This window comes from Carassius gibelio, chromosome B3 (genome assembly GCF_023724105.1).
Source record: "Carassius gibelio isolate Cgi1373 ecotype wild population from Czech Republic chromosome B3, carGib1.2-hapl.c, whole genome shotgun sequence".
Classification (NCBI taxonomy): domain Eukaryota; kingdom Metazoa; phylum Chordata; class Actinopteri; order Cypriniformes; family Cyprinidae; genus Carassius; species Carassius gibelio.
The window spans coordinates 37,921,388-37,948,231 of NC_068398.1; the positions used below are offsets into that span (position 1 = coordinate 37,921,388).

Here is a 26,844-nt window from a genome sequence, read left to right on the forward strand (position 1 = left end):
TGTCCTCACGTAATGTCACAGCTTCCAAACGCTATCAATGCAAAAGCCTACTGGCGCTCGTGATTCTTTAGCTCCGCCCACACGTCACACCTACAGACGCTCGTGTTTTTCCGGGAAAAATCGGTACAGACTATCTTTCTCTTATGAATATAATAAAACTATAGACTTTTTGGGGTTATGAAGGATGCAGTACTACTCTATAGGTACTCAAGATTAACAGGATATTGAGTGAAAACGAGCATTTCACCCCCCCCCCCCCCCCTTTAAATAAAACCATGCATCAAGATAAAGACATAAAAAGTAGCCTCTAATTGCATAATAAAAGTGATGCATGGAAGATTAATGAAAAATATTAAAAAAAATAAACTAACCTAGCATCATAAACACGGTCTGTTTAAATATCAGAATCAGACTCAGAATTACTTTATTGAACCACACTGAGAAATTCTTTTACAAGTTGCAATGGAAAGTAGGTCAGTCTCAAAACCTCATGAAAAATCCATGCCATGGTTCGGACAAAGTTGCTTTTATCTTCATTAAAAAACTATAAAATACACCAAGGATTACTAAAGGTTAATGTGCTGCTGGATTTATAAATATGAATCAGGTTTTGTGCGTTTGCTTGAACTGATATACTCTCTGCGATTTGTCACATCGCGCCACATTTACTGTAAACAGCATCACTGATTATAATGGGTTGTATTGCATTTTGTTGCGCCGCTGGCATATGGTGTAGACACTGTAAAGGCTAGTGACAAATGGTCAAAAAGTGCTTTAGTTTTCGAGATACCCCTACCGGAGGTAGAACTAAACCCAACAATGTTTTTCCTCATCTCTAAGGTCTCCCATATATGAAATGGATTCTTGGCAAAAAATATTTTACTGCTAAGATTGTTAAATTAACAGATATTGTTATACACCCCAAAACCAATAAAGGACTAAAATATAGTCTGTCCGTATGGGAGTTAAGGCATATAAACTAATGCAGATCAATCACACAAGCTCTGAGAGCTTTGAAACTTGACATGTTTGTAGTCAGGAAGTTGATTTAACTACTAGAAAATACTGGATCTTGATGTATGGAATAAATAGACACATGTAAACACATATCTAAAATAAGCGGACATGCACAAATTTAATATCTATGCAGAATGTTTTCATTTACTTTGTGCTTGCTTTGCCTGGCATTATCATAGAAACACATATGATGGCTTGTTGGAAAGGTGGGGTTGTGCTGAATCCAGCAATACCAAATATGTAAATATATAATAAAAGAGAAGTGTTCTGTCACTCAATGTATGAGGTGTCCAAAATGAAAGAACGCTGGACAAAATAGCCTCGAGTCCAAATCACATTATCAGTGGTGAGAAGAATGTTGACAAATTCATGGTTACTGCAAAGTAACTTACATTAGGTAAGTGCTGATCTATATTTATGATACATTTAATAATGATACATTTCATAAGGCACAGTATACTATTCAATTCATATGAACCACAGATCCAATTGAATCAGGTTAACATTGGAATGGAACACCTTTATTAAAATATCGTCACTGACGGGCAGAATCCTCCAAATTATGTCCAAATTTTGTCTATTTCATATTTTTTCACAATTCAATGCTATTGGTCAAACCCCACATAGGAAACAATCTAAAGTGTTGAAAATAGATTGAGAGCAAATCTCTTAACTCCATTGGACACTTCAACTGTCTGAGAATCCTCGTAACGCCACCTCTTCTTCACTCCGCGGCAGGAACTTCCACGGCATTTTGTGTCCTCAGGATTTAAAGTCGCAACGATTGAGAAATCCTTGTCGAGCAACACATAAAGCAAGCCTTAACTCAGATTTTATCTATTTTAAACTATGATATCAGTTATTGATGTATTTTAAATGTCTACTTATTACCAGGCAAGGCAAGGTAAGTTTATTTATATAGCACATTTCATACACAATGGTTATTCAAAGTGCTTTACATAAAATAAAGTAAAATAATCATGAAGAAAAATAATAAAAATAAAGACAAGCAATTTTAAAACTTTTAAAATTATGAAAAAAACTACTTAACTAAAATGAATTTAAAAACAGTTGGAAAATGATTTTACATAAAAAACAGTGAAAATATAGTGCAATCAGTTCGGACATAGCACAGTGCTCATTCAATAAATGCACAGCTAAACAGATGGGTTTTGGACCTGAGGACTGATGTGATATGCTCAGATTTTCTGGTTCTAGTCAGAATCCTGGCAGCAGCGTTCTGCATGAGCTGCAGCTGTCTAATGGTCTTTTTGGGAAGGCCGATGAGGAGCCCATTACAATAGTCCACCCTGCTGGTGATAAAGGCATGAACAAGTTTCTCCATGTCTTGGCTGGAAACAAAACCTCTAATTCTTGCAATGTTTTTGAGATGATAGTATGCTGATTTAGCTACTGCTTTGACATGACTACTGAAACTCAGACCGGTCTCCAGAATCACACCAGCAGATTGGTGGCCAAGACACGGGCGAGTCGGACCAACGTTTTTTTGTCATCCCAGATCTCATATGGGCTTTGAATAGCTTTGATTTTGTCACCAATACAAATTTTGAGCTTCTCTCCAAACCTCCTCCGGTCTTCACATGTTAAAGTGCTTATATATTGAGGATTTTGCCCGCTAAAGGCCCGTTCACACCAAGCACGATAACTATAAAAATAACGATAAAGATATAGTTCTAAAAATCGTTCTTCAATATTAAAGAATAGCAGAGTCCACACCATAACTATAACGATAAAGGTACAGAGAAACGATATCGTTGGAATCACTTTCAGAACGATTTTTTTCCCCCTGATTAACGATAAAATATTGCCAACCAATCAGAATCAATCCTGCTGTAATGAGCTTGAGAATTTAAAGCAGCAGACGTGCCGCATCCACTTAAAATACACAGACAATACCGTTCGCTGGTGTGGACGCTAATATCGTTATCTTTATAGTTATCGTGCTTGGTGTGAACGGGCCTTAACTCACTTGAAAGTGCTCGTTGCGTCTTTACAGCCCGCCATACTGTTTGTTTTGTTGCCACACAACCACTCGCGTATGCGTACAAAGATGTCATCAAAGATCCTCCTATTGGGCTGTAGTAATTTGGAGATAAGGCTAGGTAAATCTGGGTATCATCAGCATAGCTGTGATAGGCAATTTGGTTCTTTCTAATTATTTGACTTAGTGGAAGCATATACAGGCTAAACAAGAGTGGTGCAAGAATTGACCCTTGTGGCACTCCACGTCATGGATGTCCACTTAGACTTATGCTCTCCTAGACTCACATAATAGCCTCTCCCTTCTAAGTATGACCTGAACCATTTGAGTACCATCCCAGAAAGCCCAACCCAGTTTTCCAGTCTCTGTAGAAGTATGTTATGATCAATAGTACTAGGGTTATTATTACTAGGCTTATTATAAATGTGGATTGAAGTTTTAAAATGTATCTAATTTCTAATTCTACTTGTATTGAATTAAATGTTTTGGATACCAGCATTAAATTATTGTTTTTATTATTATTTTACTGACTCAAAGTTGGCACTGTGCATGTAAAATGCCCCAAGTAGGCTAACAGGTTTTATTTATGGCAGAAAAAAGGTCTGTCTACTGGCGCCAGTTAAGCCTATCTTTGCATAACTCTGTTTTTTTTTTTCCATTTCTTACAATAACGAATGAAAATCGTTAGGTTAGATACATTTGAGTAGGCTTGTTTTGTTAAAAATCCATAGCTGTAATGCTTCGGTAATGCTCCACACAGCTGTAATGCTCCACACAGCTCATGCTGAAAAGCGACGCAGTGCCTTACTCGGAGACTGGCCCCATTCTCTCTTGCACGGCTGCTTCGCTAGCATCATCGGATGTCTATCAGAATCCGGGAGTTAAGACCGCAGTTTGAGCCAGTGGCTTGAATTGATATGGCTCAGGCCCTGGCCCTGTGTCCTCAGACACCTCGACATCCTCCACTTCAGGTGAAGGTGGGGGAGAAAAGTCTTCTACTTCAAATGAACGCTCTGTTGCAAAACTACTTGCGTCACTAGAGTCACTCTCCATTTTAGCGACTCTAACAGCAGCTGTCAATTAATCTGTCACTGAGGGTCTTAGGTTCATGCCCCACCGGCTCAGCCCTGCCCTTGGTTTGTCCCCTCTATCTCAGCTATGCTCTGCCCACTTTTCAGCATTTTTCAAATATTGCCAGTGGGTGGAGTCAGGCTCTGACCAGGGGTTTAGTTACCCCTTAATGCCTTATCTCTTGTCAAAAGGCTCGACGCGACCGCAGACTTTGATGAACTCTGCTGGCAGCAGCGACGTCTGTGTGTGTATCATTCTTATCAATGAGTGCATAACCTCTTATCTCCCCGCTCTCAAGTCATAAAAATCTCGTATCTCAGATTAAACATGATTTTGTCCCACCCTCTTTGTTTTTTGATGATGGAAGCATAAAGAAGACAACAGCAGCTGCCAAGTGTAAAAGAACCATCAGCATATATCATTGATGGCATGGATCTTCTTCAAATGCTCAGTGATTCAGCCTTTCAAACGTTCAATGACCTGGGTGAGTGTGTCTGGAAAAAGATCGCAACTTTAATGTTAAAGGAAGGTAACAGCTGTGTCGTTATAGTTTTTGATAGATATGACCACCAACACTCAATCAAAGATCTTGAAAGACAAAGAAGAGGCACCAAGATGGGCATCCTAGCACCAACCTGGATGAGCTGAGGTGTCAGCAGCAAATCTACCCCCAACAGAAGATGGCTTCCAGCAACATGTGCTGAGAGCCGTGTACCAAACAGCAGTGTGGCATCACAGCCACCTGGCCAAAACTCTTCTCTGGAACCCAGTTGGTAGAGGATGGAGGCTCAGAGAAGGTGGCTGCATTTAATCTGTGATGTTCCAGAAGGCACCAGCACCTAAAGGAGTTAGAGACCTCTACTGTAAAGACGGAAACTGTGCCGATGCCACCAAATGCCAGTGTCTTTCTGTGGGCTTGACCTGCACAGGGTTTTGCTCTTGCCCTGACTGTCCAAATACTTGCAATTGCTACTTGAACTCTCCGCTACCCGTGACGTCACTTGCAATCAATCACAAATAGTACTATAACGTACAGGGTCCTGCAAGAAAAAGACAAGATCGGCAAATCCATGGCCAGAAAACCAGATTATGAACATTTGCACAAAGTCTCTAGCTAAGCGTAGAAAAAAAAACACTTAACATGGCTTAATATATTAAGATGCTATTAAAATATCTAATTAAATGTACAGTTCATTAATATAAGGAATATGTATATAGTATTTTCCTCACATACCGCAAAATGTGGCATAATGGACATAGATGAGAAAGGCCAAACTCATGCTTCTCTACTTTATTAAAATACATAACTAATATGTACAGGCAAGCAGGTGAGCCCAGAATAAACGCAACACGCAAAGTTTCACATTAAGCATTTTTCCATATAGAATAAACTGTCTACAACTTGTTTATATCACTGTCTTTGTCCATCAACCTACATTATGTGATTTATTTATAATGATTTTCTATAGGAGGAAAACGTTTAATGTACAATTTAATGCACTGCGTTCTGTACTCGTCTGCTTGCCTGTATGGAGTTGATCCTTTTAAAGTCACTTAATGCATAATGCCCGTTCATATTTGCTGGTCTGTATATACTTAAAGACAATTTAGTAGGCCTAGGCTATATGTCTTGTTGTTGACTCTATCATCTTAGTCTGTTATTAGGCCACATCAAGCGTTATGTTGTATGGGAGGACAAAGTTTGCACATTGTGTTCATAGCCATCTGCGTGCCTTGCAGTACATTGAATAATAACTATATATCGAATTTGATCTTTTAATTGAACTTAATGTGTCTGAATACATTATGCCATATTAAGTGTTAGTTTTTTTCTACAGGAGGAAAACGCTTAACGAAAGACTTTGTGCATTGCGTTCATATTCTGCTGTTCTGTGGCCAAGGTCTGTGCTTGTCTTTTTCTTGCAGGACCCTGTACGTTATAGTACTAAATTAGTTTTAATCATTTAATCACAACCACAGCGTCTTGTCTCCAGTGGCAACCTTCAAGATTTGTGTTGATTGCAAGTGAAGTCACAGGTAGCGGAGAGTGCAAGTAGCGATTGCAAGTGACATTGTAATTTAGTTTATTTTTTCTTGTCTTCGCCACATGGCAACTGTTATAAAATGTTGGGAAATTCAAACAAAAAGTTATCAATAAATAGAACAAAATAAAAAATAAAGACTGCAAGTGACGTCGCTAGCAGAAGCAGTGTCTGAGAGTGCTAGTGCAAGTCTGCAGTCCTTCTCCAATGATTACCAAAAGCAGCTGATGTTCCAAATGGTTGCTGCTAGAAAATAAACTAAACAGCCTGAGAAGACAGGGCTCATTTCCTCGAAGAGTGTTTGTTTTTTTAGTTAGATTGCCATTTGTTTTAAGACAGTAATTTAAGTTGTATTGTGTGAAGTTAAGTTATAGTTTTAATAAAAAGTTCATTAAGTTAAAACTCCTGGTCTCCTGTTTGTGCTATGGTAAGGTGTTATCTTTCGATTTCAATCTTTGTTTCCATATAGTACAAGGTGCCATATTAAATATTTTTTGATGTCTCTTATATTTGAATTTCTCAACATTCTTCTCACCACTGATAATGAATGGGTTTGGACTCAATTATGTCAGTGTTCCATTTTCATTCATTTTGGACACCTCATACATTGAGTGACAGAACACTTCTCTTTTATCATATATTTACATATTTGGTATTGCTGGATTCAGCACAACCCCACCTTTTCAACAAGCCATCATATGTGTTTCTATGATAATGCCAGGCAAAGCAAGCACAAAGTAAATGAAAAAATTCTGCATAGATATTAAATTTTTGCATGTCCGCTTATTTTAGACATGTATTTACATGTGTCTGTTTATTCCATACATCAAGATATTCACATCCAGTCTTTTCTAGTTGTTAAATAAACTTCCCGACTACAAACATGTCAAGTTTCAAAGCTCTCAGAGCTTGTGTGATTGATCTGCATTAGTTTATATGCCTTAACTCCCATACGGACAGGCTATATTTTAGTCCTTTATTGGTTTTGGGGTGTTTAACAATATCTGTTAATTTAACAATCTTAGCAGTAAAATATTTTTAGCCAAGAATCCATTTCATATATGGGAGACCTTAGAGATGAGGAAAAACATTGTTGGGTTTAGTTCTACCTCTGGTAGGGGTATCTCGAAAATTCAGGGGCATTGTCACTAGCCTATGTGAGAGCCACGCAGATGTGTGTGGACACTGAATTATGCTCACCTCCATCTCAATTTTTGCCTGAAATGAATATGTGCAAGCCTATGTCAGAATATACGTGAATATGAATCTACATTTTCCTCTTCAAAACAATACTTAATTTGTGGCTCATCATTATCCTATTATTTTTAATAACAAAACATGCTAAAACAGTACTGTGTTCACTCATACTAAACTTTGAACTTTTATTAATATAAGGAAAATGTTTTATCTGCATTGTTACACAAAAAAATTAAAAGGTCTTTGGATTTCCTCTTTCTTTAAAACTATAGTAGTTTGTGGTTCATTGTTAGCCCATTAATTAAAACACATAAGCCATTAAATAGTACAATGGTACAAATTCCCATTGGCATTTAAAGATCTAAATTTTATTAACAAAAATGAAAAAGATAAATATTGTAACCAAAATAAATAAGGTATTTTCCCCCTTTTAAAACAAATGCTTAGTTTGTGGTTCAATGTTTTATTTTAAATGAAAACAGCAAAAACGACACACTCGCTTAGCCAAAATTAAACTTTTATTCACAAAACTTGTGCTTTTGGATCAGTATCTTGCATCAATCTCATCGTGCGACAAACCAATCCCTGTTATAGCCTAAATAGAAGCTCTGCATACGCTTGCACCTGTTAATTGTTTATATTTTATACGAGTTCATTTTACTTTTGTGCAATAGATGAATAACAATTTATTTGTTTTAGATTTTTTATGTTTAGATACTTCTTTTTTTATTTTCCTGCAACCTGCACACACACAAGTCTTGTCCCGTGACGCTCTCTGTTGCATCAGGTCTGTAATCCACTGGCACTTGACGTGACAGTGCATGTGCTACTGTGGGATTACAAATTTAGAAAATGTTAAGTCTAGGTTCCAATATAATAGTAGACTTTTTGTGGTAATAAAGTTGACATCCAAGAAGCTCAAATCAGGAAAATCAAGTGTCTGAGACATTAACCTGTTGTCTTTGTGTTCTTCCTTGAAGCTCAAGGCACAGCTGTGCCTTTTGTCTCTATGATAATGTGCAGGTATCAGAGTACTGTCAGGCACCTCTGTATTTAAATGACACTGTTATGCTGATAAGATCAAGGCTGGGAAGATGCCAGTGTCTGGTACTTTCCTGATTGCATTTGCATGCTTTGTTAAAATGGTCTCCACCTCTACTGTATGGATCCCTCCCACTTGAATGTATATAAAAACTAAGATGTCTTAAGGACAAGTTAGACTGTTGATGACTGCAGCGCCACGCAGAGCGTTCTCAATAAAGAATCCTGCTGAAGATTACCCAAGAGTCTCCTGGTCTTCGTTTCTGAGTTCCCAACAGCTACATACTCTTTACAATCTCTAGATTATAAACACTGCATTCTGTCAGCAATGTAACGCAGCAGTAATGTATTAGACTTAACGTAACAGACAGTAACAGTTGGACTGAAGAATATAAAGCACTTTTTTATTTCATTTTTACGATCCATTTTTCAATCATATTTATCTATGTTTTAATTTTCTTAGCCGATTTATTCACCTACACAATCACCCCAATCATAAATTTTTTTTTCCCAAATAGAGCTGTTCAAATCATCTGGTGATTTTTTTTCTATATTGCAATATACATTGCAGAGAAAAATTATCGCAATGTGAGTTTTTTTTCCCAATATCGTGCAACTAGTAAGTTTAGTCAAGCTAATAGGCTCAGTAGCTTCTGCAGCATGAACACAAACATGTAGTCCTCCATTGTTGTTGGTGTTACATAACGTAGCGGTGTCTGACTATAGTAGAGAAGTGGGTTGATGACATCATTGTTTAACAAAATATATGGATTGGCATATATCAGATTTATCCACTCTGGGACCCGGTTTTACAAAAAATGTGAATTCACTCTCCCAAAATGCTGGATCCGTTTGGACGAAACACATATTCCATACAAAATATTTACATATACAACTAAATGTGTCTCCGCGTGTACGGGGCCTTACTGTGATTGTTTTTGTATGACTGTGTGTAACAGATGACTTAAAGCTGCAGTAGGTAACTTTTGTAAAAATATATTTTTTACATATTTGTTAAACCTGTCATTATGTCCTGACAGTAGAATATGAGACAGATAATCTGTGAAAAAATCAAGCTCCTCTGGCGCCTCCCAGTGGTCCTATTGCCATTTGCAGAAATTCATCAGCTCCCGGTAAGAAACAACCAATCAGAGCTGCGGTTCGTAACTTTGTTTGTGTTCAAAATGTAGAAAGATGTATATAATAAACGAGTACACCATGAATCCATTTTCCAAACCGAGTTTTTAGCTTGTCCTGAATCACTAGAGCCCCTTTCACACTGCCATTCCGGCAAATATAGGGGTAAAGTGTTCCTGTAATTGTTCCCTGGTCGCTAGATTTGGCACTTTCACACTGCCAGTGATGACCCGGTATATGTGCGTGCTTTCACACACAACCCCTGAAGATCCCGTAACGACACGTGACATCAGCGCGTGACGTGTAATGTACGAGTCGACAACGCTTGGCTCGTTATACTTTAACTGAAGCAAGCAAACGATCTCTGCGTCAGCGCGGAAAGTGAGGAACTAACTGATCTCTGCTTCATTACAGTTTGCACATATGTTTTCGTCGCGAATGTTGATCTTCCTTCAAAACAGCCGGTAAAAGAGTCGCGCGATAACGCGCGTCATCACTTCGATACCGAATTAGATCTGGCTTTTGTTCACACAGCGCTCGTTCCGGATCGATTACCGCAATGTTACTATGTCCCCGACCCGGGTTCGATTCGGTAATCAATTCCGGGACGTGGTTGCTTTCACACAGAAGGCGACCAGGCAATGTTACGGGAATATTGCGGGTCCGACGTGCAGTGTGAAAGGGGCTTAGGGTGCACCTATAATAAGTGTTTATATTCGGACTATTTTAGATTGCTTCGGGGGCACCGCGGCGGAGTAACCCAGTACCTTTGTGACTCTTTATAGACATAAACAGAGAGAAGTAGTTCCGGCTACGATGTACTTCCGCAAGACGCTAGCAGTTCTGTTTATTAACCGCTAGAGCGTCAAAAGTTACCTACCGCAGCTTTAATGGAACACTTCCCTTGTCCATTGCGTTGATGTGCTTTCTATCCAGTGTGGATCCTCTCATGTCTTTTCAGACTCGATGTAACACTGAATCTCTTGTCACAGTGTGAACACTTGTAAGGTTTCTCTCCAGTGTGAATCCTCTCATGTCTTTTCAGATTTCCTATACTATTGCATCTCTTGTCACAGTGCGAACACTTGTAAGGTTTCTCTCCAGTGTGGGTCCTCTCATGTGTTTTCAGCTCTGTTGACTGAATGAATTGCTTGTCACAGTGTGAACACTTGTAAGGTTTCTCTCCAGTGTGAATTCTCTCATGTGTTTTCAGATTTCCTGAACGACTGCATCTCTTGTCACAGTGCGAACACTTGTAAGGTTTCTCTCCAGTGTGGGTCCTCTCATGTGTTTTCAGCTCTGTTGACTGAATGAATTGCTTGTCACAGTGTGAACACTTGTAAGGTTTCTCTCCAGTGTGGATCCTCTCATGTGTTTTCAGATGTGTCGAATCACAGAATCTCTTGTCACAGTGTGAACACTTATAAGGTTTCTCTCCAGTGTGGATCCTCTCATGTGTTTTCAGATGTGTCGAATCACTGAATCTCTTGACACAGTGTGAACACTTGTAAGGTTTCTCTCTAGTGTGGATCCTCTCATGTGTTTTCAGATTTGTCGAATCACTGAATCTCTTGTCACAGTGTGAACACTTGTAAGGTTTCTCTCCAGTGTGGATCCTATCATGTGTTTTCAGATGTGTCGAATCACTGAATCTCTTGTCACAGTGTGAACACTTATAAGGTTTCTCTCCCGTGTGAATACTCTCATGTTTTTTCAGATTTGTTAACCGACTGAATCTCTTGTCACAGTGTGAACACTTATAAGGTTTCTCTCCAGTGTGAATCCTCTCATGTGTTTTCAGATGTGTTAACCGACTGAATCTCTTGTCACAGTCTGAACACTTATAAGGTTTCTCTCCAGTGTGGATCCTCTCATGTGTTTTCAGACGTGATGATTGACTGAATCTCTTGTCACAGTGTGAACACTTGTAAGGTTTCTCTCCAGTGTGAATCCTCTCGTGCAGTTTTAAACTACTCACTGAACTAAAAGTCTTTTCACACTCAAAGCACATGTACTCTCTCACACCAGTATGTATTTTCTGATGTACTTTCAAACTTTGTAGATGCAAAAAACTCTTACCACACAAATGACATGAATGTGGCTTCTTCTTTGCATGAACTTTCAAGTGTTCCTTCAGAAGTGAAGCCCATAAAAACATTTTACCGCACTGATCACATGCATGCTGCTTCTCTTGATGATTTGATTCTTCATTTTCCTCTTTTTCTTCAATGTACTCTGAAATAAAAGTAAAATTATTTATTTTTGGTATATTGTTAAAAGCTGAAAATATACAATTTACATTTTTTGCTTCAGATTTAATGACTTTTACTAATTTAATAGGGAAACTGGGTAAAATTTTTAAGCATCACTTTATCACCGTCACAGCCCTAGTAAAATGTATATATTTTATATACACATTTATATACAGTAGGTAGACAACCAGAATGGGTAATACCACCGCGGCATGCAGGTTCGCATTACCAAAATAAGAAATGCGCTGTGTAAATAAGTTCAGAGGGCACGTTTGCATACTGCTGTTAATGCGCAATTCCCATTTTAGATCTACAAACTTTACTGTACAAGATTTTTTTCAAACTGAAAACATAAATCTAGGCTATCCGCTACCGTTGTCAAAGCACAATTCAAAACTGTGACATTTCATTCACTGACGCTCTACAGACGGCAGCGCTAAACCCGGAAATCCATGTACTTACTTGCTGGCAACCCGCCAAAATAAAAGCTGGCCAATTTTCAGTTTGTAAATTCTGAAAGTTTAGATTAAAATAATAATAATAATAGCATTTTTTATTATAATAATATAATTTTTTTTAAGTTTATTATAAAATAATTGTATATTAATTTTAATAATTTGCAGGGTGTTATTGATTATGCCATTATGTCTATACATGAGCGCTCAAATGTCTGATTTCACATGATTTCACGAGCGGGTCAAACTAAATTATTATTAATAAATATGACTGGAATGTCACACCCATACTATTATAATGAGAACACCATTATAATAAAACACAGTGTATTTTTAGAGTTTAGCTGCCGTGTTTCTGCACATTGTTTTGTGAAGAACGCATCCATAAAAGGAGTTCACATTCAGAGCCGCACAGACACATTCATTTGCATTCGGGCTCCTTTTGCAGATAGCAAGCATATTAGTCCTAATATCGTATTCTACATTCAATTATGAGTGTAATCCCATTGATCAAAAACCTGCTATCAAATGCTCACTCTACTGGTCCTCTTCAGTGCACGCAGCTCAAAAGAGAAATACAGAACATTAATAACTACTGTCATATAGGCTAACTTTATAACAAGAGCACTATTGTAAAAAATGTGTATTGTTAGGGTTTCGCTGACATTTAATTTTAACCAGATTGAAGCCAGATTGTTTGCTGTCCAGGAGGTTGTTCTGTACAAGGAACATAGAGAGCTGGTTGAACACAGCTCGCTCAAGTTTCTTTGCAATGAATGGAAGAAGGGATACCGGTCTGTAGTTTTCTAGAAGCGGTGGACTTTGAGATGGTTTCTTAAGCAGTGGGCTTACCCGAGCCTGCTTAAATGCTGAGGGAAATGTTCCAGAGTGAAGAGAGGAGTTGATAATGTGAGTAAGTGAAGGCATAACTGAAGAAGAGATCGCTTGAAAGAGGTGAGTGGGGATCGGATCAAGTGGACAAGTAGTAGGATGACTGGACAGGATAAGTTTGGAAACATCCATCTCTGAGAGTGGAGAGGAGAGAGCATTGGTCATTGTGAAGTTGTCCTCAGTCTACGTTGTGGAGAATTGATGGTTCTTGTCTTATTTGTGAAGAAAACTGCAAAGTCGTCAGCTGTAAGAGTCGAAGGAGGTGGAGACGGATTAAGAAGAGAAGAAAAAGTTTTAAAGAGTGTCCGAGCATCACAAAATTGTTAATTTTGTTGTGGTAGTAGGATGTTTTAGCTATGAAGACATTTGCAGAGAAGGAAGAGAGGAGAGACTGATACACACCGAGGTCGGTAGAGTTTCTTGATTTATGCCATTTACTCTCAGCAGCCCTGAGTTTAGAGCGATGTTCACGGAGAACCTCGGACAGCCAGGGGGCAGATGGGGTGGTGCATGCTGGTCTAGACGACAGCAGACAAAATTTGTCCAAGGAAGAGGTTAGAGTGGAGCAAAGAGTGTCCTTAGGACCGTTCGTGTCCAGAGCTGAAAACTGAGAGAGTGAAGGAAGTGAGGATGAAACCACAAAAAAAAGGCAAGATGGAGAGAGTGAGCGTAGGTTCCGTTGAAAGGTGACCTGCGTTGGAGTGTGTGTCGCTTCAGGAATAAGTGCTAGGTTAGCAGTAATGAGGAAGTGGTCTGAGGTGTGCAGTGGAACAACTAAAGAGCTGTCCAAGGAGCAACAACTTGTGTAGATGAGGTCCAGTTGGTTGCCTGATTTGTGAGTCGCTGTAGTAGACACTCGCTTGAGATCAAATGAGGTGAGCAGAGTGTTGAAGTCAGCAGCCTGGGGTTTATCTTGGTCAGTAAAACCAACTTCTCAACCTTTTTTTCCAGCAGGCCGCACTATGGTCCAAGTGCAAGTCTCGCGGGCCACATGCATATCATTTACATATTACGTCACCAATACAAACCAACCTGATGTATAATTTTATAGTCTGAATATTATGATATCTAATCTATTACATTCATTGAAATAAATAAATAATTCTACTCCCCATAAATAAAACACCTGATTCTGTCGGGAGCTGACCAATTTTGTGAAATTCAGCTCGAAAGGAGTAACAGCACAAAGAAGTTGCGATTGTAAAGCCTGTGTTATATTTTCCGCATGAATGATCCGATCCACTGAACGGCCATCGGACACAGACTTCTTCAATTTATACTTCCGAAAGCGCACGCTGATGGTCCGCTCTGCATTCATTCAATAAATACAGTTAACAATCTAGATTCTAGTTTTCTGTTTTGAATTATTAACCCAAAAATAGCGGGGTCAGTTAATTTTTTTGCACTATTACCGAAAATCAACAGTAGGCTAAATAATAAAATGATCACAAATGCGTGAAAATGTTTGGATACAAACAACTATGCAAGCATATAGGTCTACCAAACTTAATTGCACATGTACATCTCGGAGATTTACATTTTATGTCTGTATTGTGCAAGATGTATTTTTAAGAGTGCTTGTTCTTCTGAAGTACGTCTCTAAGATTTTTCCTGTCAGATGTCAAATAGATATTTATTAGAATGCATGTAAAACTGCTTCGGAGACGTTTATCAGAGTACACAGCAGATGATTCCCAGATCTTTAGCAGACGTTTTACAGATGTATAAGCTATCCAGGGTTTTTTTTTTTTTCATTTCGGCAGATGCTTTCATTGCATCTGATAATAATTTTGTGCATCAGATTCACTTCGGGCGCTCTGCGCAGATCCGCCTCCTGCGATGCTCAGCTGTGGACGATTTAAAAATGTTTGATATAAAGGTTGCTGTCCCATTTCATACACAAATTGTTCATTCAAAAAGAAAATCGAATTATATTGTTAGTTCTAATTATATTGTTAACATAAATTAATTTAGGCTATTTAACATGCACTGGGACATTTTACACTTTTTAACTAATAAACTACTTAAGATTTTAAAAGTCTGTTTAATAGAATTGAAATTCTATTGAAAGTTTTAAAAAAAGGTTTTAATTGCTTCAATTATTTCTATGAATTAATAATGTTATTTATTCTTATATATATATATATATATATATATATATATATATATATATATATATAATACAGTATTGTTCAAAATAATAGCAGTACAATGTGACTAACCAGAATAATCAAGGTTTTTAGTATATTTTTTATTGCTACGTGGCAAACAAGTTACCAGTAGGTTCAGTAGATTGTCAGAAAACAAACAAGACCCAGCATTCATGATATGCACGCTCTTAAGGCTGTGCAATTGGGCAATTAGTTGAAAGGGGTGTGTTCAAAAAAATAGCAGTGTCTACCTTTGACTGTACAAACTCAAAACTATTTTGTACAAACATTTTTTTTTTCTGGGATTTAGCAATCCTGTGAATCACTAAACTAATATTTAGTTGTATGACCACAGTTTTTTAAAACTGCTTGACATCTGTGTGGCATGGAGTCAACCAACTTGTGGCACCTCTCAGCTGTTATTCCACTCCATGATTCTTTAACAACATTCCACAATTCATTCACATTTCTTGGTTTTGCTTCAGAAACAGCATTTTTGATATCACCCCACAAGTTCTCAATTGGATTAAGGTCTGGAGATTGGGCTGGCCACTCCATAACATTAATTTTGTTGGTTTGGAACCAAGACTTTGCCCGTTTACTAGTGTGTTTTGGGTCATTGTCTTGTTGAAACAACCATTTCAAGGGCATGTCCTCTTCAGCATAGGGCAACATGACCTCTTCAAGTATTTTAACATATGCAAACTGATCCATGATCCCTGGTATGCGATAAATAGGCCCAACACCATAGTAGGAGAAACATGCCCATATCATGATGCTTGCACCTCCATGCTTCACTGTCTTCACTGTGTACTGTGGCTTGAATTCAGAGTTTGGGGGTCGTCTCACAAACTGCCTGTGGCCCTTGGACCCAAAAAGAACAATTTTACTCTCATCAGTCCACAAAATGTTCCTCCATTTCTCTTTAGGCCAGTTGATGTGTTCTTTGGCAAATTGTAATCTCTTCTGCACATGCCTTTTTTTTAACAGAGGGACTTTGCGGGGGATTCTTGAAAATAGATTAGCTTCACACAGACGTCTTCTAACTGTCACAGTACTTACAGGTAACTCCAGACTGTCTTTGATCATCCTGGAGGTGATCATTGGCTGAGCCTTTGCCATTCTGGTTATTCTTCTATCCATTTTGATGGTTGTCTTCCGTTTTCTTCCACGTCTCTCTGGTTTTGCTCTCCATTTTAAGGCATTGGTGATCATTTTAGCTGAACAGCCTATCATTTTTTGCACCTCTTTATAGGTTTTCCCCTCTCTAATCAACTTTTTAATCAAAGTACGCTGTTCTTCTGAACAATGTCTTGAACGACCCATTTTCCTCAGCTTTCAAATGCATGTTCAACAAGTGTTGGCTTCATCCTTAAATAGGGGCCACCTGATTCACACCTGTTTCTTCACAAAATTGATGACCTCAGTGATTGAATGCCACACTGCTATTTTTTTGAACACACCCCTTTCAACTAATTCAACTAATTGCCCAATTGCACAGCCTTAAGAGCGTGCATATCATGAATGCTGGGTCTCATTTGTTTTCTGAGAATCTACTGAACCTACTGGTAACTTGTTTGCCACGTAGCAATAAAAAAATATACGAAAAACCTTGATTATTCTGGTTAGTCACATTGTACTGCTATTATTTTGAACAATACTGTATAATAATGTCATTAAAAAATGCCATCGGCCTACGTAAATCATTATAGAATTGTGACTTTAAAGTGTTTTGGAGGTGAAAATACTGTAAAATTGCAAATGGCATGGAATTTGAAAGCATAACAACTGAAAGTCTATGAAACTTTTTTTTTAAACAATGGAACTTAAAGTTTTGAACTAAAATAATATTTTACCATATAGCCTGTAAATAAAATGCATAGTTTTCAATGAATTTTAAATTTTTGAATTTGTACTTTAATCTAATGAGATCCAAGTTTAAGAATAGCCTACACTAGAGCTTTTTTCTTCCTCTCTCTCTCTCTCTCTCACTCTATTTAACAGATTTAACTTACAATGAAATACATCATCCTTCAGGCAGACTGAATGTTTTCCTGCCTTGCTAAATGTTAGGACAGTTAGCACGAGTCACGCTCGCTGTGAAGTGGGAGCAGCCAACAGAGGATTCCGCTTGGTCTTAAAGCCTTCTTCAAACGCTAGGTTTACAGATAACAATGATTTTCATAAACATAATGATTAATTATCAATTGATCTTTTTTTTCTATTATTATGGTCTTGTGAATGTGGGCTGTGAATAATAATGAATACAAAGAGTAATGCTGTGTTCACACCAAACGCGAATAGAGCGTCAAATTCGCGTCTACCGCGCCTAGTTTGCCGCTTGACCATTTTGAGATCATTCGCTTCATTCGCGCGAGTAATTCGCTTCATTCGCGCGTGAAATTAACTTCACAACAGACGCGAATTCGCGTCATGGGGGGTTTCTGCCAGCTGAGTCCACGGAGCATTTTCAACCGCCATTTTTATTCGGATAATTTTCAAAATATTACTGTTATTGTGTCATGAAATGTAGTTTTGAAAGTATTTCAGGCGAGAATGTAGTTGTTTTAAACTCAAATATGCGGTTTATTTATAATGACAGCGTCTATTTAAAAAATGTGTTTCGCCGATCTCAGAGATGAGCTCCATATGCGATCAGCGGGAGCTCCGTCATCATGTATCCGCCGAGAGTAGCCTTTCCTCGGCTAGATTTTCTGACATTTGCCGCTGGCTCTGATGTCTCTTTAGTGGTTCAAGATAAAATATAATTCGTTTGGGGTAAAATGAAACGTTTCTTATCTTTGGCCTTTATTCAATTTATCTATTAATATGTTTTATATATATACATAGGTCCTTTTTATTCCGGTCTCTATAGAAATATGAACTTTTGTCATATAGCTCCGGTTGACTCCTCACTGACAACATCAGTCGTTCCTCCTTGTTGAATGAGTGGAGAAGGGTATTCCTGCACAACCCGAGGCTGCAGGAACATACTGTTGAATGAGTGACTCCTAGCAGGCTCCTGATTGGTTAACACGGCGCGAATTGACGCCAAAGTTAAAATTTTTCAACTCGGGCGGCAGACGCGAATTCGCGTCAAACGCTAAATGCACAAAAAGCACCATTCGCGCTTAACGTGCGTTTCGCGCAAAGCGCTCTATTCGCGCGTCAATTCGCGTCATTCGCGTTATGTATAGCTTGTGGGGGTCGAGATAAAGGTGTGAATCTCTTGGTCTTTCATATGGACAGTGTCTTATGAGGGTTTCAAACTTGCTGAGCAGGTTTAGATAGGACTCGTCGTATTGTTTATACACTAAAAATGTGATCAAGAGGGCGCCTCCCTGTCATTAATGCGCATTAATAGTTTTTGCACAAACACTGAATATGAATATTAATTCACATTTTGCATTTGCATTACAACGTAAATTATTCTTTACATGCAATTATTCAAAATAAAACCAACCAGAATTGTAATGAAGATAAAACAAATAAGAAATATAGCTGCAAGCAGCAATTACGGGGCCAAGCAGAAAGTTGAGGAGCTAAGCATGGCATGGAGGATCACACCAAATTCAACAATGAGCAATTACAGCAATTTTACGATGATTGTAATTGAAATGGCTGAAAAATCATAAATACAACCACTAGTCATATGATTAAATGGCTTACCACTTTTAAACAACAGGGGATGCTGTAATCAAATCATTTTGGTGTGTTCTGTGTTAGGTGACAATGGCACTCACAAAAGCCCCTTTCACACTGCCATTCCGGCAAATACAGGGGTAAAGTGTTCCTGTAATTGTTCCCTGGTCGCTAGATTTGGCACTTTCACACTGCCAGTGATGACCCGGTAAATGTGCGTGCTTTCACACACAACCCTTGAAGATCCCGTAATGACACGTGACATCAGCGCGTGACGTGTAATGCACGAGTCGACAACGCTTGGCACGTTATACTTTAACTGAAGCAAGCAAATGATCTCTGAGTCAGCTTCCTTCAAAACAGCCGGTAAAAGAGTCGCACGATCACTTCGATACGGAATTAGATCTGGCTTTTGTTCACACAGCGCTCGTTCCGGATCGATTACCGCAATGTTACTATGTCCCCGACCCGGGTTCGATTCGGTAATCAATTCCGGGACGTGGTTGCTTTCACACAGAAGGCGACCAGGCAATGTTACGGGAATATTGCGGGTCCGACGTGCAGTGTGAAAGGGGCTAAAGTCTGTTGTCAATATGCCAAAGCATTGCAGAGATACAGCCTCAAGTGTCATTTTGGCATAATGCCTCAGATTCATCGCTGTGGTATGCAAAAATGGTTTTGGCTATCGACACAAAATACATAACATTTTGTCAGGACAGTCTGAAGATCATGTGACTCGATTTTGGTTAAAATTTGACTAACGGTTGATGAGGAGATAAAAAAAATAGGTTTTCAACATAAATCAAAATGGTGGAAAGGAAGTTCAGCTTACTCTGGTATATTTGGTATCTATTTTGTCGGCATAAACCAGGGAATATTTTGAGTACAATTTATTTGCAATAGGCTGATGCAATAAAAAGTTATTAGCATTTTTATAAATGTAATTATTAATGGTTAATAAATGGTTTATTATTCTTGATCAATAGGTGGCGCTGTTACCAAGTTGATGTGGCATGGTCAGTGTGAGGTGACATTGACACATACAAAGTTTGTCTCACATGCATTTTTGCGTGCTTTTTGTAGAATCCATTCATGTGTCATTTGAGAACTGTCAGACGTCTAAAATTGAATACCTTAACTTTTTGCGGTCGTGGTGTGAAGATGATGTGAGCCAACTTTTGTGAAAATCGGATTAACCGTCTAGGACGAGTTCGAAAAAGTAGTTATTTCGAACAATAGAAATTAGCGAAATTAATTATTTAATAATGAAATTAATTAATTAATTAATAATGAAAATTAATTTTGCGCTAGAGAGTTGGAGTTAGAGACTTCAAATTTGCTTGGTTAATGTTGAGACTGTCCTCTATCAGTGTGCCAAAGTTCACAACTTTCCCGCAAACGGTTATATGGGCTGCCATAGACTGCGGAAGAAGAACACCAATGATTTCAATAAGTGCCTCGCACCTTCTGTGCTTGGCCCCTAATAATAAGATCGGGAACGAAAACAATAGGTGCCTTGCACCTTTGGGGCATGGCCCCTAATAAATGCTGCACATTGCACTCAACATCAAACACGCCACGCAAATCTTGCACTGATATTTTACACACCTGCATTTAGACCCAACAAACATGTTTTTTTTTTTAATTTTTGCAATTTCTCTGGAATCGATTCTGAACTTAGATTTTAACAGCAGATGGCTGTTTTTTCTAACTTAAGAAAAAAAGATCAGAATATTTTGTATTCCCCAAAAAATTCTTCTTAAGAATGTTCTTATCTTTTTTCTTAAGATTGTTCTTAAGACAAAACCTAAGAAGAATTCAAATTCTTGAAAAGAATCTTCTCAAAAATCATTGTAAATAACTTCTTAAATTTAGGACAGCCCCAGGCTTGTCTTAAATCCCAAACAATAATAATTTATTGGGTTATTTCAAATGAATTATTATATTTAAGCATGACAACAACAGCTACATATAATAATATGAGAGGAGGACTAGGGATGTGCACGAGTTTTCTGAAGGGACAGTGATGAAATAAGGGTTAATGTAAACATGATCGCTCATGTTTATCCTGTGTATGACGCTGCTTTTTGCTGACTTCAAAACTCGTTACCAACTCTAAAACGAGTTAAATAGAGAGCTTTAACTGAACTCGTTAATTTGAGTTTATTAATTCATAATCTTTGGCAGTATTCAGCGTATATGAACACATATGAACCACATATACCATATTTTCCGGACTATAAGTCGCACTTTTTTTGATAATTTGGCTGGTCCTGCGACTTATAGTCAGGTACGACTTATTTGTGAAAATTAATTTGACAAGAACCGAGAGAAATTAACCAAGAGAAATGAACCAATAGAAAGCACATTATTAAAATGAATGGCTAAATGAATATTTGGAAATATAATCTGATATTTCCTACTGGCATACTACAGCAAAATATATAAATAACTGGCTTAAAACCCTTTTTTGGGGTGAAAATACTAATATGACTAAGACTGTAGGCTACTTTACAAATGACATTGTTGCTACTTTATAAAGAATGAGCATACAGTCATTCACTGAACTGATTACAGACAGTGACAGACAGCACTCATTTTAACTAATTTTAGAGGTGTTTAATACAGTTGGTGCAGTGCTTGTGTAGTGGTTTTCGACGGCGGTAAAGTTATAAATCCATGCCCTTTACGTTGCACAAGGCTTAATTTCTAGGGGGAAATTAACCATGAACCATTTAAATTAAATAAACGATTTAACTACGTGACATTATAATGTAAAACCAATAATAAAATATTCATAAAAACATCCGTTATTGCACTAAGTTCAGTTTTTTTAATTACCGTTTTATGGATTTTTAAATAATTGTACAACTTTTTATGCATTAATATAAATACATTAAAGGACAACATCGTTTGATCAAACCAACTGTAAAATATACAGAATATTATTCAGTATAATGCACAAGGCATTGTTTTTCAGATGATGCCTTTGTTGTTTTTATATAAATTATTGAATCAACAGTTTTATATAATATCCTCACTTCAATTAAACTGACACAGTTTGAGATAAATGTATCAAACCAACTGTATTATATTCTTTATAATGCACAAGACATGTTTTTTTAGATTATGCTTTTATTGTTTGTATATTGTTTATATTTTATTAAAGGATACTGCAAGCACTTTAATTTATCCCCCTTTATTCATACTGCACAAGACGTGGTTCAATAGGGCTTGGGCGCCAAGTTGCATTCTGGGGCTTGGCGGCCATGTTGCTAGCCTCATAGAGAAAGAAAAAAAGATGTTAAAATCGCGAAAATGTTGTGGGATTTATAGGGATACGCTAAATATGGATGCCAGGGACCGGTATGTGGACAAAATCGACACTATTAACGGTTTGGATTCATATGAAATTTCCAACAAATAGTGGAGTACAGACGGAGACTTGTTGCCGCACTTTCGCAAAATAGATATCTTCGGCAACCTTGTTTGTTTTGTGAGCGCCTACACTTCAGAATAGTTCCGAAAGCTACAAGTCATTGAATACTTATGTACAGTTCACAAATGGATGGGTATTTTCCTGTAAAATATCCCGTTAGCCCCTCCATCAGACCTGTCAAGTCTCCGTGTTGTTGTCCTGTTGCTACTCCTTGCCCTTCCAGCGAAACAGCTGTTTTCAAAGCATCATTTTGCTTACTTGAAAGCAACCTTAGCGTAATGTTGGGCTTTTTAAGATAGCGTGGTTCTTGTGAGAGCATAATTTCACGCCAATCTGTAACTAAAGTCACGTTAGACCAAGCTTCACAAATCGCTTAACGTTAGTTAATGCAGCAGTTTTGTAGTTCCAATTTTTTATGTCAGCAGAGGGATAGCAACAAAAAGATGAATGTTGAAATTTCCCGTATTTTGGATGAGTAACCCAAGAAATTTCCCATACTTTCAATGTTGACTTAAGCTATATAAATGAATATTCAGATCTCCGTGGTCGCGCCTCCAAGCAGGAAAGTGGTGTAAAGTTAATCCATTCTCATTTAATTTTCCCCATGGCGATTATATGTTGTGCTATTACACCCCACAATACAGCAATGGTTTACCATGGTTGAAATAGATTTTTAATTAATCAAATTAAGACACACGGATGAGAGGGAGTATGTCTAAACACTGCGCAGTAGCCCGAGTAGCAGTAAAGGAGGCTACCAATGTGGCGGCCACGCCAAGTAATGACATCACGAAACCCAAGCCCTATTACATTGAATGTTACAAAATAGTCAAAGGAAATTTATATGAAAGACATAAAGGAGGAACTTCGCCTATTAAAGGGGGGGGGTGAAATGCTATTTCATGCATACTGAGTTTTTTACACTGTTAAAGAGTTGGATTCCCATGCTAAACATGGACAAAGTTTAAAAAATTAAGTTGTACGTTTGAAGGAGTATTTTTGTTCCAAAAAAACCTCTTCCGGTTTGTCACAAGTTTCGGAAAGTTTTTTTCGAGTATGGCTCTGTGTGACGTTAGATGGAGCGGAATTTCCTTATATGGCTCCTAAGGGCGCGTCTGTCGGAAGAGCGCGCGCTCCCGTATAGCAAAGCACTGAGAGGCTGAGCACAGCCTGATCAGAGCCAGAGCGTCGCGAAAAGTCACAAAAGACGTGTGTTTTTGGTTGCCAGGGCAAGACAACCCTGCACAGATTACCAAAAGAGAGACAGCATTAAGGGACCAGTGGATGGAGTTTATTTTTACAGAGCATCAACGGAGTTGTGCAAGTGTTTTTGTTTGTTCCCTGCATTTCGGATTGCACATCATTTATTTCTTAAGGATGATGCAGTCCCAACGAAAAAGGGTCACGATCGTGTGTTGGAACCGCAGGCGGTGAGTAAAACTGCTTCAAATATCTCTGTGTTGTTAACTTAGCTATCAGCGGGTAAGCACATCAAGTAAACAACATGCGATGTTGTCATCAAACTGCACTTTCCACATGTACAGCTAAAAAAAAAAAAAAAAAAAAAGACGACATAAAGTGGAACTTAGTCATTTTCCAAAACCGCTAAGCAAATATATACAGTTTCAGTACATACCACATAGCATACCGCCTTTGCTGATGCTGCTCTTGTTAAATTTCAGCCTCTGGATCTGTGTCACAGCTTCCACATGCTCTCAACTCAAAAGCCTACTGGCGCTCGTGATTCTTTAGCTCCGCCCACACGTCACACCTCTAGGCGCTCGTGTTTTTCCGGGAAAAATCGGTACAGACTATCTTTCTCTTAGAAATATAATAAAAATAAAGACTTTTTGGAGTTATGAAGGATGTAGTACTACTCTATAGGTACTCAAGATTAACAGGAGATTGAGTGAAAACGAGCATTTCACCCCCCCCTTTAACCCTCTGGGGACGGATTAGGCGGTACCGCCCAAAATGGCATACTTTTACAAATGTGTAGTTATCTCAAAAACTATTAATGCTAGAGAGATGCGGGTTTTTTTGCCGTCTTCCTCAGATTCCGCTGAAAACAGCGGTTTCCAGTTTGTATATTAAACACTTCCCTTATTGCGCAATACCACTGCGTAAACAGGCCAATGAAAAAGATTGTGCTAGGCAGATTCAACACGCAACAGCCAATGGAAAAATTGCCGCTGGGAGGAGTCTTTTTCTAACCCAATCAGAGGAAGGTTATGTCTTCTAGCGATTCAGAGGACTCTGTAGCTCTGCTGTAGCCTTGTAAAAGCTGGCTGGACTAAAGTAAAAGACATGTAATCAATAAGCGTTCAGAGAATCAGCATCAGGGTGGAGAAAGCAGAACGCGATCGGAGTGTTACAGAGAGCGATCGGAGCACAAAGAGCTAAATTCGAGCGATCGGAGAATCAGCATCACGTGGAGATAGCAGAAAGTGTGTTAGCGAGCACAAAGAGATCAATTCGAGAGAGATACAGCATTATTACACAATTGTTTTATCAAAATGGCAAGCAGTAAAAGATTTACGGCAGAACAAGCTCTGGAACAATTACTGGAAAGGCCTGGAGAGGCCTTTCTTTGCTCACTGGCATGCCTAGGACTGTTTTTAAAAAAAGTTAATTATTTAATTGTTCTTTACACATTTGATTAAACAATAACACATTTCTGTCAAGCAAAGAGTTTGAAAAAATATATTTTCTTTGTTCAAAAACTGTTCTATATTGTGTGTTTTTCAGTAATAAATGACAAAAATCTAATTTTCGTTTTTGAAATGCTCTAGTTTATTGTAAAATTTTTCACTCATACTTCCTTTATATAAACATATTGCATGCATGCTTATGGCAGCTTAGGGTCTTCTGAATCCATAGATACCAAACACAGGGTGTTTCATCTCCTTTACATATGATTTATAAGCCCAAATATAAAAATAGAGAAAACAGACCAAAAAGGGCTTAGTCCCAAAAATAAAAAAAAACGCCTAGGACTGTTTGTAAATAAAGTTAATTATTTAATTGATCTTTACACATTTGATTGAACATTAACCCATTTCTGTCAAGCAAAGAGTTTGAAAAATATATTTTTGGGTCAAAAACTTTTAACTATTGTTGTGTGAGGTAGGATTTTCAGTAATAAATGACAAAAATCTAATTTTCGTCTTTGAAATTCTCTAGTTTATTGTACAATTTTTCACTCATACTTCCTTTATAGACATATTGCATGCATGCTTATGGTAGCTTAGGGTCTTCTGAATCCATTGATACCAAATACATGGTGGTCCATCCTCATTACATATGGTTTATAAGCCGAAATGTAAAAATAGAGAAAACGGACCAAAAAGGGCTTAGTCCCCTAAGGGTTAATAAAAACCCATGGGTAAGTCTTGAGTGCAGCAGTCTACACCTAGACTTTATATAAAAACACCCACAAATGTCTCCACAGAAATTCTCCAGGGCCCCAAAACACCCGATAAGTAAAACTTTGTAAGCCTAATGTAACGTTACCACAGTCATTAAAGATGAATGAAGAACAAAAAAATAATAATAAAAAAGTAAAATAAATAAGAAAACACCAACCTCCTTGTTCTTCTTGTTTTAATCTCCAGGTTTCTGATTCCTCTTTTTTTATTCTCCAGGTTTCTGATTCCTCTTTTTTTATTCTCCAGGTTTCTGGTTCCTCTTGTTTTATTCTCCAGGTTTCTGGTTCCTCTTGTTTTATTCTGCATGTTTCTGGTTCTTCTTGTTTTATTCTCCAGGCTTCTGGTTCCTCGTGTTTTACTCTCCATGTTTCTTGTTCCTCTTGTTTTGTTCTCCAGGTTAATGGTTCACTCGTGTTCTCTTCTCTCTCTTCTTTAATAAACATAATTTTCACACCAGCAGATCTCAGTTCAGATGATAAACTCCTCCAGATATTCCTGCTCGCTTCAAAACTCACGGATGTGAGGATGTTATAGGTATTTACTGAACTGATTCAAAATCTGTATTTTTTGTCTCTTAGAAACATGTCTAACAGTTTGTATTAAGGCAGCACACCGACATAACAACAACAGAGAGCGTTGAAACTGAACTTCTTCCTATGAGGTGTAATGATGTTTTCAAACAAACGTGTGTGTTTAGCGCCTCCCGCTGGACTGGAGCGAAGCGACGAGAGGAAGAAAGACCAGAACTGTGGGGAGGGTTTTTTATTTTTATATTTTTTTTTTTTTACATTACATTACAACCACAATTATTCAGATTTGGTTGAGCATAACCAAACTTATAACAATAAACAAACATAAAAAAAACAAGAAAACAATACTACAAAATGGGCTTTTAAATTAAATTATATAATTCCAACATAGAGGACAGCTTAAGGGCTTTTTTTATTCTTAACAAATTTTAAGGATTTATATAAAAGTTTTAGCGCCTTACACCAATGAATAAAGTTGGGTTTCGATTTAAACCATCTGCATTTGTGAATAAAAAACCTCCCAAAACATATCAGAGAATTGAGAACAAAT

At 37.8% G+C, this 26,844-nt stretch overlaps 1 protein-coding gene across 3 annotated transcripts in view; it reads right to left on the minus strand.

Moving 5' to 3' along the window:
- LOC127953388 (zinc finger protein 501) overlaps nt 1-26,413 on the minus strand; it is a 34,161-nt gene extending 7,748 nt beyond the window's left edge. For 2 of the 3 annotated variants that reach the window (XR_008153155.1, XM_052552624.1), the window contains exons 1-2: nt 25,922-26,413; nt 10,388-11,742 (exon numbers count right to left, since the gene is read on the minus strand). Coding sequence is in view for 1 of the 3 variants with exons in the window: in XM_052552624.1 (XP_052408584.1) it covers nt 10,436-11,742; nt 25,922-26,207 (1,593 nt within the window). In the remaining 2 variants the exon portion in view is untranslated. The remainder of the gene's footprint in view (nt 1-10,387; nt 11,743-25,921) is intronic. The other variant, XR_008153156.1, reaches the window with a different exon arrangement.
- Between the last annotated feature and the right edge of the window lie 431 nt (nt 26,414-26,844).